This window comes from Pelobates fuscus, chromosome 12 (assembly GCF_036172605.1).
Source record: "Pelobates fuscus isolate aPelFus1 chromosome 12, aPelFus1.pri, whole genome shotgun sequence".
NCBI lineage: Eukaryota > Metazoa > Chordata > Amphibia > Anura > Pelobatidae > Pelobates > Pelobates fuscus.
Genome location: NC_086328.1, coordinates 23,850,174 through 23,868,772, shown reverse-complemented (window position 1 = coordinate 23,868,772; position 18,599 = coordinate 23,850,174). Strand labels below are relative to the sequence as shown.

The 18,599-nt window shown below is 40.0% G+C and overlaps 1 protein-coding gene across 1 annotated transcript; it reads left to right on the top strand.

Annotated features, from left to right (window-relative positions):
• Positions 1-10,798: 10,798 nt before the first annotated feature.
• LOC134578461 (uncharacterized) lies at positions 10,799-17,579 on the top strand. The gene is made up of 4 exons (XM_063437463.1): positions 10,799-11,216; positions 11,314-11,469; positions 11,616-11,914; positions 15,295-17,579. The coding sequence occupies exons 1-4, from the start codon at positions 10,799-10,801 to the stop codon at positions 16,666-16,668; spliced, it is 2,247 nt and encodes a 748-aa protein (XP_063293533.1). The 3' UTR covers positions 16,669-17,579.
• The last annotated feature ends 1,020 nt before the right edge of the window (positions 17,580-18,599 follow it).

The window sequence follows — 18,599 nt, the reverse complement described above, 5'->3', positions numbered from 1 at the left end:
CGATGTGCATATACTCATACATGATTTTCTAAGCAGATACTTTTCAAATGGGACCGGTCATGCCCATTCAATTAAACATAAGATTCTATCTATACATTGTGTTAGCAAATGTATAGGTTAGGTGAAAAACGATTTAAAAAATATATACTTTTTTTTCTCGCAGCTGTCAGTCAATGCCTTGGCGTACTGAGCCATAGACTGACATGGGAGAGCAAAAAAGACCTCACACATGAGGTCCCTCTGCTCTCCACCCCTAGCACCCACAGCCCATGCTGCCAACGAAGCCTACGTGCACATGTCACTGTCGATTTGCCCTGTTTGGGGGAATGACTCCCAGAAGAGTCCGAGGCAAGTGGCCCAGAGGTGGGAGTAACACCGACGAAGCAGCAGATACTAAGGAAAAGTAAGTAAATGTCTCTATTTTACATTGATATGTATATGGGTAAGTATGCGATTTTAAGGTAAGTGACATTTTTCATTACAGGTTTACTCTGTGTGCCCAGAGCATCATGGGTCAATGCAATTGCCCTGGACATGGAAGGTAAGTGTGTCTTATACTTGCTTCCACTGCACCCCTCATCCTAATAAGAACTTTTATATCCTGTAATGGGGTAAGGAAATGAAGGACTGACACATTCAGAGAAGTGGCTCGTTCTAGTTTAAATTAGGATACTTTTCAAACGTTTAAATTGGAACATAGTTAAAAATGGCGATAAAAATCCTGCTAAAAATATTATTGCAAATTTAAGGAAAACTCCAGACATCACAACCACTTAATCTCTTTGAAGTAGCCCTGCTGCTGTCCGGGTTCACAATTACACCCTATCACCTAAGTGTTCCTATTTAGAAAGGACCGTCCCTATTTCTGTCCCAAATCCCAATGTCCCTCTTTTCTAGGAGCTCCATATTGTTGGTGTGTCTGAGTGTATAACAGAGCTCCACAGCAATAATACTCCCAGTAATGTGTCGGAGTGTATAAACAGAGCTCCACAGTAATAATACTCCCAGTAATGTGTCTGGGTGTAGAGCAGAGCTTTACAGCAAAAATACTCCCAGTAATTTGTCTTTATCTAAACACATTTATTGTAGTTTAGTCTGTGTAAATAAGATACATTGTTCTAAATTACATTTTGCATAAATTGCTATTAGTAATTAAATTGAAATTTCTCTGAACTGCCTGGCCTGCAACTGTAAATATTGCAGTTTTCATAAACTGCAATATTAACCCTGCAAGGTAAACTCCTCCTCTAGTGACTGTCTACTAGACAGCCACTAGAGGGTACTTCCTGGTTTAGAGCACAGATTTTCTGTGCTATAGCGTCGCTGGACGTCCTCACACTATGTGAGGATCTCCAGTGTCGCTAAAATCCCCATAGGGAAGCATTGAAAGCATTTTTCAATGCTTTCCTATGGGGAGGTCTAATGCGCGTGCGCGGCGTTGCCGCGCATGTACACTAGGTCTCACCCTGCTGGTGGCCGCGCATGCGCAATCGGTCTCCCCTGCCGGATGACGTCGGCGGGGAAGGAGCGTGGGCGGACCCTGGACCAGCGCCAAGGGACATCGGCGCTGGACTCCGGTAAGTCACTGAAGGGGTTTAAACTCCTTCAGCAACCTGGGGTGGAAGGGAGAGGGGACCTGCAGTGCCAGGCTGGAGTGTCCCTTTAATTGAGATGTCATTAAGGTGCTTGGAGGGTTCCTTTAATTTATAGCGAAAACATTTTGATTATCACACTATGAGGGAGCCAAATGATCCTCTCGCAGACCCAACCATGTGTAACCTTTATTATACTGTACCTCTCAGTGCCACAGGGGAGAACAGTGGCACTGAAAGGGTTAAAACCATGCCGTGTCTCTCCAGCAGGGGTAGGCAACCTTCAGCACTCCAGATTCTGTAGACTCTATCTCCTATAATGCTCTTAGTCATACTTACAAAGCATCATGGGAGGTCTAGTTCAAAACATCTTGAGTGCCGAAGGTTGCCTACCCCTGCAACCTACATAATGTTTTATACTATTTACAGCTGCAAACACTGGCAAAGTGTTAAAGTGAATCATCGAACATTAAAATGCTAAATTTCAACCAAAAATATTGGATTTTGAAAACTCAGTTTGGTTAGTTTAGCCCGAATTTCACCATTAGGCTTTTCATTACGGATTATTTGCCGTTTAGAGAAAAAGTCCTTGCATATCCAATCACAGCTTTTCCCCCCAAGAAAATATTACACAATCCACAAAAATACTGTTTATTACAACAGCTGTATGTTATTAACATACAAACATAACAGGATATAAAAATAGTTTTGACATGGTATACATTTTAGATAAGTTAAACATTATGATCTAGCACAAAAACAACATTCATTAACAAAATGCCATCAGGAAACCCACTTGTACCCTTAACCCTTTCATGGCAAGGGGATAGGAAAATAAAACCTTTGTATCCTGCCAGAACTGGTTGTTATGCATGAAAATGTTAATTCAATTTCTTATCTTATAAGAGATATCTTGCCTTGTAACATTGAACATTTTAAAGCACCACTATAGGCACCCAGACCCCTTCAGCTCAATGAAGTGGTCTGGGTGCCAGGTCCATCTAGGGTTAACCCTGCAGCTGCAAACATAGCAGTTTCAGTAAACTGCTATGTTTACATTAGGGTTAATCCAGCCTCCAGTGGCTGTCTCATTGACAGCCGCTAGAGGCGCTTCCCACTGTGATTTTCACAGTGTGAAGACGCTGCCGTCCATAGGAAAGCATGAGAAATGCTTTCCTATGGACTGATTGAATGCGCGCACGGCTCTTGCCGCGCATGTGCATTAGGCGGATGACTTAGGAAGAGGGAGGAGAGTCCCCAGCGCCGAGAAGAGAGGTAAGAATTGGGACCCTAAGGGTGGGGGGGAACCCAAAGACCCCATAGTTCCAGGAAAATGAGTTTGTTTTCCTGGCACTATAGTGGTCCTTTAACTATTCAATTGTCCTGAATCCCACTTTGCAGAATTTTTTTGGTCTCGGTTCCATTGGCCCAGTTTCTTTCTGCAATGTCCCATTAAATGTAGCACAAACGCAGTAAACTTCTCAACTAAGGGAATTTCTCCCCTCCCCTCATAAGAAAATGGAAAGCATAAGAAAGAAGAAACAGGTAAATATGAAAGGAGGGAGGGGGAGGATCTTATTAACCATCTTATTTCAGTCTGCAGATTGAGACAGATGTCTCAAAGTGATGTATGTCCCTTTAAACACTAAAGGTTTTCATTGGTTCAAAGGTCCTGGAATCGCCAAGCACAGAGTGTGTCATCAACATTCTGCTCTGGTTGCCAGTGGTCCTTGCCATGCTGGAATGCATTTTTTTAGCTAGCGGCATCAGCAGAACATCACAGGCAACACTCCGGCCTTCTGTCGTGGAGATGCTGAATCCACCAGTAGGCTCACAGAAGTAGAACACAGAGAACACTCCAGGATCAAGAAGGTAATTATTTCTGGATACACCACCTCATAAAGTGCAAAGTTTCAGCTCAACAGAGCCTTAATCATGCACTTTATGAGTTGCTGTATCAAGAAATAAACTTACCCTCTTGATCCTGGAGTGTTGCCTGTGTTTCTTCTACTTCTGTGAGCCTACTGGTGGATTCAGCGTTGTCCACCTTCTGCACGGAGCAGCCTCCGCGACAGAAGGCCGGAGCTTTCAGGCGGAACCTTTGGGCAAGGTTTCTGACTAATTGTATTACTGCCATGCCATATCCTAGTCTTACTGATCAGTGCCGGCAGACATGCTATTGCATGACTGGACCTTCTTCTATAATCACCACTTATTTTACATAGTTTAAACCTATTCTGTATTACTACAAAACATCAGATAATTTCTCATACTAAGTTAACATTTGTAGACCCGCATTGACTCATGACACAGATTGTTGAATATGGGTTACAAGTGGATCCACAGATTTTTTTTACCGCAATGCATTGTGTTGAAAGAGTGGACACTCCGTTTATCTCTCAGTAGGGATCTCTGCTAACTAGCTATAATTACGTACATGGTTATTCAGTAAAATGTGTTTTGTCAGGAATTCAAAGTGGATTTCACATCGAAGGACAATATAAAAATAAAGAAAAAAATTCTCCAAATTGGCTATGATTTCTGTTTTAATCTATTCTTACCAAAACTTAGAATTTGCTTTAAATTGCTGACAATTTAATATTGAATAACCCGAATAGGATTTTCGTTAATAAACTGTGAATTGTAGCGAGTCTGCTAAATTAAGGCTATAGGATAACTCCGCTCTGTTCTCAACTTTGCTACTTCATGCGTAGATTCAAATTTTCATTAAGCACATTTACTGCTTAAAAATAATAAACTCCAAATTGGCTCTCACCATGCAAGTATTTTTTTGCTAACTTCTTTTATAAACGTCTGAGTATTTTAAAAACAAGCTATGTGTAGCAGAAATATACACTATTTAAACATAAGTTCAAGTAATTAAAGGTTATGAATTTGAGCCTGGCGTATCTTTGAAATGTTACTTTGTATTAAGATTTGAATTTAGTGCCAGCTAATGAGGAGAGTGAGATCGGAGCTACCGTGAGAGAGGATGCTATAGAACAGAGGTAAGCAACCTTTACCACTCCAGATCTCGTGGACTACATCTCCCATAGTGCTAACAAAGTACCAGGGGGATGTAGTCCACAAGAGCTAGAGAGCTGACTGTTGCCTACACCTGCTATAGAATATCCCACTAAACAGAATTTATTAGCAGACAAACCGCAGTACTAGAGTCTCTACCAACACAGAGGCTGTTTGTTGATTTTTTTTTTCAGTTTTGAATGGCTTTCTACATATCATATATATATATATATATATATATATATATATATATATATATATATATATATATATATATATATATATATATATATATATATATATATATATATATATATGATCCAGCGCACTCTCCTATCTACTAAACAGCAACTTCAATGTTGACAGATTAGTTTGTAAAAGTTTTTTTTAAAAACACCTAATCTAGGCAAAAAAGTGGGGATTTAGTTACATTATATGATCATACATTGCATAAGCCTGCCACAACGTCAATGTACCCCATCTTTGGCAGGTCCTACTCTCACAGTCTAATGTCTGCTCTTATGAGATTAACCACTTACTTGGGAAAAAATTCCATCTGAGGCTCTCTGCAGTACAAGACTAAATAGGGACCTGAGATGAGGCACCTGTAACAGGAGCAGACATTAGACTGTGAGAGTAGGACCTGCCAAAGATGGGGTACATTGACGTTGTGGCAGGCTTATGCAATGTATGATCATATAATGTAACTAAATCCCCACTTTTTTGCCTAGATTAGGTGTTTTTAAAAAAAACTTTTACAAACTAATCTGTCAACATTGAAGTTGCTGTTTAGTAGATAGGAGAGTGCGCTGGATCTTGTGTATTTATTGTATAATATGGCCCCCAGCAGCACCCCATTTAAGCATGTTTAGGTGAGTGCAACCATCCCCCCATGTTTCCTATATATATTTGGGAGTCTAGCCAACTCCTTGGTTCTGCACCCCTCCCTGTTACAGGTGCCTCATCTCAGGTCCCTATTTAGTCTTGTACTGCAGAGAGCCTCAGATGGAATTTTTTCCCAAGTAAGTGGTTAATCTCATAAGAGCAGACATTAGACTGTGAGAGTAGGACCTGCCAAAGATGGGGTACATTGACGTTGTGGCAGGCTTATGCAATGTATGATCATATAATGTAACTAAATCCCCACTTTTTTGCCTAGATTAGGTGTTTTTAAAAAAAACTTTTACAAACTAATCTGTCAACATTGAAGTTGCTGTTTAGTAGATAGGAGAGTGCGCTGGATCTTGTGTATTTATTGTATAATATGGCCCCCAGCAGCACCCCATTTAAGCATGTTTAGGTGAGTGCAACCATCCCCCCATGTTTTTTATATATATATATATATATCATACGGATTTAAATTTGCTACGATTTGGAGTTTAGTAACTAACTTTGAAGAAATAAAAAAAATATTTACAAATAAATTAAGTGCAGAACAACCTCTAAGATGTGTCTTCATCCAGATAGACGGTGGCCCGTGTTAATCAATAACACAAGTAAGTTGTTCCATAATAAAGAGCCATCCATGCAGCCGATATTCTAAGATTTCCATTGCCGTAAGCACCAGGGAGAGTTGGATGAGGAAGAGAAGACTTTGGGATAAAGAAGCTGGAATGCAAAAGGCAATCAGTTTTCTGTCATCACTAGTAGCCATGACTTGTTGTGAGCTTCCATTAAGCCTGTACATTATACCGTCTCACATTGACAGTATCTTTCCACGGTTGTCTTCATAGTGCTGCATCATCTCCTCCAAGTCCTTATCAGCGTCTATCACCTACACCATGAAACATGAAGCTAGAATTATAAATATAAATTGCTCCTTTTATTGAGTCATTAACCACAAAAAAACAAAAACGTGCTGCACTTTATGTGAAACAGACATGTCTCTGGAAATTGAACATTGAATAAAATGAAAATATCCTATGACTTCTAAACCATGGTAACCATTTTCATGTGATGCTCTGTTTACGTTTATTAAGATTTAGCAATTGACAGAATAGTCGGGTTCAGACCTGGCACAGCCAAGGCACACACTGCATTGAAAGAGGACAAACTTTCCTTTTTGCACCTCCACAATGTTTGTTCAATTAAAGAAAAGAACATAACTTATGACAGTGATAGACTGGGAACCAAGATGGAGGTATGCCGTTCTGGAAATTCTACATTTAATTTTATGTTTCAGGCCTCACAAACATCTGTTGACAGTTCATGTTTACACCCCAAAACATTCATATTAAGATATCAATACTGGGATGAAACGTTTGTTTATATATCTCTTAACTGCAAGCAGCTAATATCTTGTTGTAGGTGATTGGGCATACCCAACAGCATTGTATTGTGGGACAGCAAAAAAAAAGTAATATTGGGGAAGGTAATGCTTTCACAACCCATTCACAAACAGAGCAGGAAACATTGGATCCATATATTTTGTACCAAGTATTTTAACAATATATATTCACAATTAACATTAGCTACTATTAGATGGTGGACACATAATATTAGGGGGCAGGGCTGCCATCAGAAATTTTAGGGCCCCGGACACAGCTCAAGATTTGGGCCCCAGCCCCGAGTCCGCCCTCAAGGATGAAGTGTGTGTGTGTATAGTGGATGTAGAATGTGTGTAGTGGATGTGGTATGTGTGTCATGGATGCCGTGTGTATAGTGGAAGCAGATTGTACGTTTTGTGTAATGTTTGTATGCATGCATTAGATGCAGAGTGTGTTTTTGTAGTGGATGTAGTGTGTATAGCAAATGTAGAGTCTGTATAGTGCATGTAGTGTGATTGTGAGTGCAAAGTGTGTTGCGTGAATGTAGTGTGTTTGTAGTGAGTGCAAAGTCTGTATAGTGCACGTAGTGTGTGTGTGTGTAGTGCAGAGTGTGTTTAGTAAATGTAGTGTGTGTGTGTGTGTAGTGCAGAGTGTGTTTAGTGAATCTAGTGTGTGTAGTGCAGTTTGTTTAGTGAATGTAGTGTGTGTGTGTGTGTGTGTGTGTGTGTATAGTGTGTTTAGTGAATCTAGTGTGTGTAGTGCAGAGTTTGTTTAGTGAATGTAGTGTGTGTGTAGTGCAGAGTGTGTGCTTGTAAGGATGCAGTGTGTGTGTAAAATAGGAGGGAAGTGAGTATTTTTATTTGTGTATATTTTAATTGTATCCCCCCCTCCCTGGTTCTTACCTTGCCATGGAGGGGGGAGATCGCATTCCCTGGTGGTCCAGTGGCATGATGGAGAGCGCAAGCTGTGGTACATTGCAGAGGGGGGGCCCAGCAGCACACACTGTCTTCCTTTCCAGCTCCTGTCTGTAACTCTCACGAGACCAGCCTGCGTGCTGTGCGGAGCGTTGCCACAGTAACCCGTGGCAATGCTCTAGCGGCCGCAGGAAAGTTGGACAGAGAGCAGCTGGAAAGAAGAGTGTGCTGCTGGGCCCCCCTCTGCAATGTACAGGTAGTGGGGCCCACAGTGCACATATATATAGCGAAAATTGCTATATATATGTGCACATAAGGAATGTGGGGCTCGGACTGCCAAAGTAGTCCGGGCCACCCAGGACCGCCGGGCCCATGACAACCATTATGGTTGTCATGCCCTGATGGCGGCCCTGCTAGGGGGTGTCCCATAATACTAGGAAAGACAGTGCTGCTACAGTAAACAGCACATTGTGGGCACTCCCTGGGCCTGCTGAAAATAATGTGCCTGCTCCTACCAGATGTGACACATTACAATGGCATGAGGACCAATTCTGAATCCTGATTTAACCAAAAGCTCCACAGCTGGAGATTACAATTAAAGTGTGCCCTTACGTGCTGTGCGTGGCAAAACTAGATATATACATACATATCCATAAGGGCAAAAAAAACGTACCAGTACGGGTGCTGGGACTGAAAACAAGGTTTCTTTGATCAGCCATTCTTCATAGAGATTATGGATTGCATTCAAATATTCCTAAAAACAAATGAAAATATAACAAGGGAGGTATTTAGTATACAGTCACATCCAATGAACTGACAACCAGGGGCACAATTTAGGTGAAAAGAATTGCGGAATATATCACAACTCAATAATTAAAGGGGCACCACGAACACTTCAAATCACTGAAGTGGTCATGTTGCTTGGTACCTGTGTGTACAAACATACAGAGTTTAACCCTTTTGCTGCCAGAGGTGTAATTCCACCTCAAACAGGCAGCCCGAAACAAGAGCTGATGCGCGTCACTAGCCATGGAGGACCCTTAGAGCCTGCCCAGTGCCAGGGAGTGGGCAGGGTACTCCTACCATCATAAACACTAGAGGGGGCTGCAGTGGTTATAGGTCTTAGAGTAACACTGTAATAAACCTCACAATCATATATGTACCCTAATGGTACGAGACACAAACAAATGTACTTTATTGTGTTTGTTTGAAGAATGTTGTCATATAGATATTTAATTAGATTTGTGGTTGGAAGGGGGGGGGGGCATTAATGGGGCAGTGTGCTAAAACAGGTATGGGTGGTAAGCCTATAATACAGAGCTCATCTAAGAGAAGAGTTTGTTCAGAAGAAATAATTGGAAGAGAGGTGGGATATATAAGTGTGCTCACGCAGCATGCTCACCTACGGGACAGGTAAGTGTAAACCGGCCTGAAAACCTCTCCCCCCAATGCCAGGCTAACAGACTTCTCATTTGTGGTTGGGACTAGAGGACAAATAAGACAAAAATGTCACATACAGAAGGATGCATGAAAGAGTCTAAATGCAGTCCACCAAAAATTTGGAGGTACAAGATGAGGGCAAGTGGGCAGGCTCTAGGGAGTGAAAGTCCACAATCAGGACTGTTGGGGGGAGAGGGTGGTCTGTAATTGACATGAAAGAATCACTACCTGATAAACTGACCAATGATGGCATGAAAGGTGTAAAATGTAACAAGAGTGGGCACATTACTGGGGCTCCTCATTGTCGTGACCTTAATATCAGGCACAGGAACCAGACATGAGTTGGAATTCCATACCCAGTATTCACTTTATTCATGTCTAATATGTTTACGGCCAGGCATAATTTAAGTTCCTCCCCACAAATTGCTACTGGCTTGTTCTTTCTAGTCGATTAACTATATAATCAGACATCCATTTGTTTCCTTACAGGTTTACAAACTAAATTTCACAAATAAGGCCCAAATAGCCCAAACTGAAAAATTCTTCGTCAGCTAGGTTTCAGTTTGGCTATTTTGGCACAGATTATTTATATTTACATTGAATTCACTGACAATATATTTACTGTGGTGAAAAACCTTTGCAAGTCTGCACCGAAATAATCACAGTGCATTTCTCAAAACACTTATTTGTAGCAGATCACCACTTACAAATCATTAAGATATATATATATATATATATATATTATTTTTTTAAGCCAAAAGAAATCACGTCTGTGTTTTGGGAGCTTCTCTTAAGATGCATTGGGTTTATTATTATTTTTTTTAATTATCCATAATTATACAAATACCCAAATCAGTGATGCAGGGAGTGAAACAGGGAAGACCATAGAGAATAAATGTCGGCTTTCATACAGTGTCCTACCAAAGGTACATGTATTTGGCTAAAGGATCCTGTCATTTACTAAAGGTAGGGATGAGTTTTTGTAATAATTTTACATATACGCCACTTAAAAAAAATAAATCATGTTCCTTTCCAAACAAAACATGGTAAAAAGATCATTAGATTACTATATTAAAAATGGTTTTGAGGCAACCGTTGTCCTTTAATCATTAATTCGCAATAAGAAGTCTCCAAGTATTTTTTACCATTAAACAGGTTAACAGAGCAATATAGAATTAAGCAAAACAGCAATATCATCTTTTAATAGCAATCAAAAATACTTGATTTAAAGATTTATTTTGCTCCTTTATTACTGAAGAATGCTGCTTCCTAATGTTTGTTCTTGAACTTTATATAAAGATTTGTATTTAAAAAAAAAAAAAAAAAAAAATGTAAAATTGCATATAGCAAGTGTGATCTCATAAGTAAGACATCAGTGAATTTATTACTGTGGTGAAAGGAAGCATATACCTCACATTAGTGTTGTATACCACTGCAGCAGGTAGCACACAATATTATTGAGTTGAAAATTGGAGTAAGAGACAGAATATATATTCATATATAACTGCACAGCAGGTGCACCAAAATTAATAGGGCTTTATAGCCCATTTCTAACTTTGAGATGGAGCGCAAGAGGAGGAAGCTTCCCCCAAACAGGAGCTTTAATTTTGGAGTAAAAGACCAACCACAGGCAATGGTCAATTTCCGTAATTCTTTGCGCCAGATCCATCAGCACATCGCTAAAAACAACAGATTTGACCAGCAAATGGAAAAAAGGCGGTATGCCCAGGATAAAATGGATAGATTACCGAGGCAGAACTATCCCCTAAATCACCAGGTCAAGTGGGAAAGACATGTTGGAGGAAGAAATATGCACAGTTTTCACCATACCAGGAAGATACCCAAAGATGAATGTCAGTTTGAAAGATCACAACATTTTAGAGGAGACAACACCAAGCTTAATCACTGGCAAGGAAGTAAAACTAAGGCAAACGAAAGGCCAGTGATTCGAGGTGGAAAGCGCAAACGATGTTGGGAAGGTAAGATCATCTGGGCAGAGCCCTCTTCAGATACTTTTGCTGTATGCTAAACATGTTTTGATAGAATTGTTTGTCTTGTTTTACCTGTTGCCCAAAGATGGCACGCAGCTTGGAAGACCCCAACAATTAAGCGAGGACAACACCAAGCTTGATCACTGGCAAGAAAGTAACAGGAGCCAAGGGGAGCCTAACAAAACTAGGGCAAATGAAAGGCCAGTGATTCGAGGTGGAAAACGCAAAAGATGCTGGGAAGGTAAGCTCATCCGGGCAATGTCCTCTTCAAATACTTTTCCCGTAAGCCAAACGTGTTTTGTTAGAATTGTTTGTCTTGTTTTACCTTTTGTACAGAGCTGCGGGAATATGTTGAAACTGTATAAATAATTGTCATTTTATCTGAAGGTCACACAGCTGAGGAAGGAGAAGGTTTGAACAACAAAAGAAAACGGGGTGCAGAAACAGAGTACATTGTTCCTAGAATTACATTAGAAGAATTAGATAAAAAGTTGGCAGAATACACACAAAGTGCTCAAATCCCACCAGTTCAACCAATGGGCATCAACTATCCCAGCATTCAAGGCTCAATGGGCATCAACCCTCCCAACATTCAAGGCTCAATGGGCATCAACCCTCCCAACATTCAAGGCTCAATAGGCATCAACCTTCCCAGCTTTCAGGAATCATCAGTTGAAGACATGGAAGTAGACTAGCCAATTGTACTATCACTTGTATATACAGGGAACAATAGTGGAATATCAAGGCACAAACAGCTCAGGTATAGCCATGCTGTGCCTTAGTAGGATGGATAATTAATTTGAAACTATATATGTCATTAAGCAATAAATGTTATAAACAATATTTATGGTTGTGTCTATCATCAGTCCATTCTTTTATCTACACATATTACTGTATGGGTCGAAGTGGTGTTTTGGTGCCTCATTTTCTAAAAAAATTCAGCTATGGGAAAATGGCTGCCATTCTTTTATATGATGCCACTAAATAAGATTGGTGGCTTCCAAGAAAGCAAAGAAGGATAGATAATTTTTTTTTTCTTTTTTTTAAAGAGGCGTTGCATTTATCTTTGCAAAAAATGTTTCCTTAATCATTAAACATCAAGAGCTAGATCCAGAAGGACGATATATTATTTTAATTTATGAAATAAATAATAAGCTATTCACATTAGCCAATATTTACGCACCAAATAAAGCTACAATAAACTTCATATCAAAAGTGCATAAAAAAATAGAGCAGATCAAACAAGGGTTGGTATTAATTATGGGAGACTTCAATTGTGTAGTTGATCCACTAAAGGACAGAAAGAGCCAGAACTATATAAAAAAAAAAAAGGAAAATAGACGATACCAAACTGAAAAACTTACTGAACAATCATAATAATAAGAGATGTATGGAGAACATTTCACCCTGCCGATCTAGACTACACATGCGATTCGAAAACATTCAACTCATATTCCAGAATAGACTTTGTCTTGGGAAACGTCACCATGTTACACCTTGTTAAGAAATAGAGATACACGATATAGCATGGTCAGACCATAGCCCTATCATGTTGAAATACAAAGATAACTTTGAGAATTTTCATAAAGAGTGGCGCATTAAAGATTTTCTATCACATAAAAAAATAATGTGGAAGAAATTAAAAAAAAATAACAAATCTCTTTAAATAAAAAAACAGAGGTACGCCGGACATCATGGTCTGGTGCGTAAATAAAAGTGGAGTAAGGTCATTTGATAAAAATGGCAGCCATTGAAAATAAAAAAGTTCTACCACCTCCATACAAATAGCAAGTAAGATTGTAAAAATAGAAAAGCAGATAAAAAACTAATTAATGAACAAAGCATCTAAACAACTAGAAGCACTACAAGCTAAATGGTACCTAAAAGGCAATACACCAGAAACAATTAGGTCTAATAAACTGAAAAAAGATAAACATAAAAAAGTAATATATAAAATAAAAAATAAGGATACCTACTTAATGGCCCCAGAAAAAAACTGAGTGTGCCCTTCCTATCAGTCCGGCCGGGTACAGGAAACGGATGTTCCTGTACCGCGGACCAGAGAGGAGTTTGGCCACGCTACAGGGAAGGGGAGGTGAGGAGACAGGCAGTGCTGCAGCCGCCTGAGGCTCTCTGTAGAGCGCTCAGGCGGCTGCAGCATTGAAAGGGCGGCTGCCTAGTTCACCTTATAGGACGCCCTGCCCCTGCCCCCCATTGTAACTTAGGGCCCTGACCCGCCACTCATATGTGGGGGCCGGGGGGACTGGACAATAGATTCACTCCACCTATTGTAACTTAGGGCCTCCACCTGCGGCTCATTGGTGGGGGTAGGGACAATAGGTTCCCTCCTCCCCCCTGTTGTAACTAAGGTCCCGACCCGCTGCTTATGGGTGGGGGCCGAGGGGGGGACACTATGTCTCCCCTTTTAATTATTTTTAGATGTGCCCCACAAAGGAGCACTTTATAAGTCAGTGGGAGGGGGGGGGGGCTTTTTTACAATAGTGAGCAGCTACTGGCTGCTCATTGTTTAGTAGACATACCCCTACTCACAGTATAGCGAGTAGGGGCAAAAGGGTGATTTTAATCTCCCTTAATTACTAAATACTAAGTAATATTTACTTGGTATTAGTAAATTTGGCTGAATGAACAATTTTGGTCTTTCAACCTTTTAGTAGATAGCTCCTAATTCCCACTGTATTATATAGGGACAGGCATTAGCAATAGAAAGAGGAAAGTGCTCATGCCATTGTACAGAACACTGGTGAGACCTCACTTGGAGTATTGTACGCAGTACTGGAGACCGTATCTCCAGAAGGATATTGATACTTTAGGGAGAGTTCCGAGAAGGGCTACTAAACTGGTTCATGGATTGCAGGATAAAACTTACCAGGAAAAGTTAAAGGAACTTAACATGTATAGCTTGGAGGAAAGACGAGACGGGGGATATGATAGAAACATTTAAATGCATAAAGGAGGAGACTATATATTTAAAAGAAGAAAAACGACCACAACAAGAGGACATACTCTTAAATTAGAGGGGCAAAGGTTTAAAAATAATATCAGGAAGTATTACTTTACTGAGAGGGTAGTGGATGCATGGAATAGCCTTCCAGCTGAAGTGGTAGAGGTTAACACAGTGAGGGAGTTTGAGCATGGGTGGGATAGGCATAAAGCTGTCCTAGACTTAAAGGAACACTCCAGGCACCCAGACCACTTCAGTCTCTCCCACCGGCCGACGCAATGCGGAGGCGGAAGCAGCGACGTGGGACATCGTCGCTGCCTCCGGTAAGTTACTGAAGGGGTTTTCACCCCTTCAGCAACCGGGCATCGGGGGGTGGGAGGGAGAGGGGACCTGCAGTGCTAGGAAAACGGATTGTTTTCCTGGCACTGGAGTTTCTCTTTAAGATAAGGCCAGAGACTAATTAAAAGTATTTAGAAAATTGGGCCGAATGGTTCTTATCTGCCGTCACATTCTATGTTTCTATGTTACTAAGTGGCTGCAAGATGCAGCTGCGGCACGAATAAGATTGAAATGTAATAAATTTGAATGAAATTTCGACCCGAACAAAAAGTACCGAATTGTGTCCTAACACGAATGGACAAACTGTTCTTATTCTGTTAGGACGAAATTCGGTAGTTTTGTCGGCGTTCGAACGGCAAATGAAGCAACACGAGAACACAGGAGGAGAGGGGGAGTATTGTGGGAACATTTCTTTGACCACAGGAAATGGAGCGGACTTAGCTCCTCCCCTGGGTGAAAGCTGGTCAAGCATAGGAAGAATTTTGTCCATTGTGCTATTTGTTCATTGATTCACTTACATTATGCAATATTAGATTTGGACAAATGGTTGAATCAAACTTTTTTTTTGTCCAAATGCACACTTCTATTAATCTCTAAACCATGCTGTAGTTGAACTTTTTAAATAGCTCTAGATGTTAACCTTAAATAATTAGTAGCCACATGTTAAACTGGTTCCTGGGATTTGCTGTAAAAAAGTGTATTGTAAAGACTTGAAAGTTGCATCTCAATAATATATATTTTTTGTGTGTTTTTTTTTCTTTTTAGAGGTTCACCGGAAACTTTGTATACTACATCGAACCTGTGATTCCAGGGCATACATTGAAAAAAACCCTGCAAAGGGTAGGTTACACCATCATCACAGAGACCGAGTATATTATTGGAAGGAAAATCAATACAGAAGAGGCAAAACAAGTTGCCTTTGAACTGTTTGTGGCCAGAATTCAGTGCCAAGAACTAATTCAGCTGATAAATCAAGGTAAAACAGACTGCTTGGAACCCTTATTTAAAGAGTCTTCTTCTGAGAAAGATGAAGGAGAAGGGACTGAATGTAAAAATGCAGAGCAGCCCTCCACGGACAACAATATGCACATTTTACTTGTTTTTTCAAAAACCGAGGGTATTGATAACCGGGAATTTAAATGTAAAATAAAAGAGCTCACTACTAAGGGACTGGAGAATAGAGTATTGGAAGAGTCATTGGTATCACCTTTGAAACCAGAAAGTGTCCATGATGATTCAGAAGGTTATTTTAGCAAACCCTTAGACAGTGAAGAATTTATCAATAAATACAGTGATCTCAACCTGGCTCAAAAGCCTATATTCCCAAGACATGAAAGCAAAACTATTCATATGAAAACCCACGAGAAGAAGACTAGTCAGTGGATAAAACCATTACTTGAAGAATCAAATAAATACCTCATCGGTCTAGAATCTTCTGTGAATGCGACGGCCAATCCAAAATCTTTAGATGAAGCAGGTTGGAGCAAAGCCATGGAATTTGTACAAGAACCAGTGAGTGAGGCTAGAGGTGAAAGCAGTGATGCCATGGATTACTCTCCTGGTTGGCATAAATCAAACATAGAAGGAAATTTTGGTAATATGCCCCACAATGACTCTAGAGTGGACTATAGCAGGTCAACCAAGCATGGACAACCTTTAGAGAGGTCAGTAATTAAACTGAAAATGGAAAAAATGAACAATGTGTTTTTACCTTACCCTACTGAAGAGACTTTACCTCCAAACAGTAAAGCACCAACCAGTGGCAATGAGTTGACCAACACTGAGTCAAAGTGGAAATTATCCGTGTGTGAAGATCACTTTAGTGGTGGTTCCACATCAAATACTGTTAATGCGGGGTTGTGTACACCCAAACTCACATTTCCCATGAATAAAGCTGTTGAGTGTAGTGGCGATATAGAAAACATAAGTCACCTTCGAGAGCCTCCAAACTCAACATACATCCCACCAGTTGGGGTAGAGCGTCATATCGGGAAAATCTCAGACTTGCAACCTGAGGAGGACCAATCCTTGTCTCAGTCATCAGATATAGTCCAAATTGATGAAACCATATATAATATGAACACAGATACAAGGGAGGATTTTGTAATTATTACCAGGCGAGAAAATTTCCAAAGTTGAATGACGCTGTGCCGACACAAACCTGAGACTTATTGTTCTAAATTTGACTTTGATTATCTGCTTGCTGCTACATTGAAACATTTTTACTTCATTCAAAAAAGAAATTCTGAATGGGTTCAGATCCTTATCGTGTATAGGTACACGCATGCCAACATTTCCATGGAGATTTTAAGAAGACATGCCCATCCAGATGGTTCTCCCTTGCAATATGAGTTGGTAGCAGATGCACTAAATCAGTGAAAAAGATACAGCAGCCCATATATCAGGATTTAAACAACCTTAGCAAATAAAATTCCACAGCCATTATATGTAACCAAATATATGCTGACCAATCACAACTGGAGTTGTACTTGTGCCTCACACGGTGGCAGGAATCTTGTTGGTGTATGTAATACCTTGTCTAATACATCACCACTTTGTCTATCTTTACCAGTGGTAAACCACGCATGGTCCTACAACCATTGCAGAACTTCTTTTATCCATGTAGCAAAATGCACTGCAGATTGTGGTGTTCCTGCCCTATTGGGTTTTTTTTTTTGGTTGGTTTTTTTAAGCCATACCCTCCTGCTCGATGCTACAGGTAAGTTTACATTGACTGGACCAGTCATACAGGCATAGCAAGGAGAATCGAGGCAATCCATTTTTAAATGAAGGATGAAGAACCGAATTTGTTCTATATTGAATGAGAGTTGATCTGTATATTAATGCATTTTCATTGCATTTTCTCTGGAACAGATGACATTCAGGTAACCTACTGACTGACCAGCCAAATTTTAAATTGTGACTATGAAAGAAGAATGTTACACCAGCCTCACCTCACTAGCTTTTGGTGATGACCACACACTACTACCATGTATAGATTGTTGACTATATTCTGCTCTTCACTTGTTGGACATCTTGTTGGTGTTTTTTGGGTTTTTTTCCCGGCAGATGTCTTCGGTGCCAATAATGTTAACATATGAAGACTTAGAAAGCATGAAACACACAGTGCTTCCATCGTGGACTTATGTGTTTTTTTTTTTTTTTGTTTTTTTTTTAAATCGTACCTAATTTCATGAACAGCTTTACTAATAAGATGCTTCATCAGCTAGTTTTCTCTATCATGTGGTGCCTTATTTTTCTCCAAAGTACCGGTGTCCTTTACTTGCACAGATAGTAAGGCTGATAAATGGTTTTCAAAATCCTTTGTATCCTGCAGGGTTATTGGATACAGAATCTGTGAAGCTAAGAACTGGTCTTGTAATATATAATATAGTACTCTAGAATGGGTATGGCCACCTGTGGTCTTCCAGGAAGATGATAGAAGTTGAGGTCCAACAACAAAGTGAGGGCTATATTTGCCAAATCAAGAATTAATTGTAGGCATTATCGTTCAAGCTGTTGCAGGACTAGAACTTCCACATTGGCTACATCTTCTCTAGAGCAATCCAAGCCAAGACACATTGGCTACATCTTCTCTAGAGCAGTCCAAGCCACTTCTCATGAATCCTGAGGCTCCAGGTTTAACCAATTCCCAAAATATACGAGCACAGGATTAGTGAGGACTGGTTTAGGAATCACAGTTCTACATCACACCTTGCTAGAACATTCGATTATTGTGCGTATATTTTGTAAGAAAAATTGAATCTCAAATTACTTAAAGAAATAAAATTACCAACCATATTATACATGAGTGATGTGATGCAAATTTCTCAAGGTCTACTATTTTTTGGCTAAATCACTACAGTCAGGATCCTGATCAATGTGTGTCTCACCAGGAAATACTGAACTACACTTCATATGATCTTCTGAAGCGATTGAAGTCCATTGCTGGACATTTTTTATATAAAAATTTACCTGACCAAAAGGCAAATGCTAACTGCTTTTTAGGCCAAATCATTCCATGTTGCTATTGTTAAAGGGACAATCTAAGCACCATCTTACAAAGTGGT

Excerpts from the sequence above, each read along its gene's own strand:
- LOC134578461 (XM_063437463.1), top strand. The coding sequence starts at position 10,799 with ATGGAGCGCAAGAGGAGGAAGCTTCCCCCAAACAGGAGCTTTAATTTT. Across the intron at positions 11,217-11,313 it reads GCGCAAACGATGTTGGGAAG|ATGGCACGCAGCTTGGAAGA; the intron begins GTAAGATCATCT and ends TGTTGCCCAAAG. Across the intron at positions 11,915-15,294 it reads CATCAGTTGAAGACATGGAA|AGGTTCACCGGAAACTTTGT; the intron begins GTAGACTAGCCA and ends TTTTCTTTTTAG.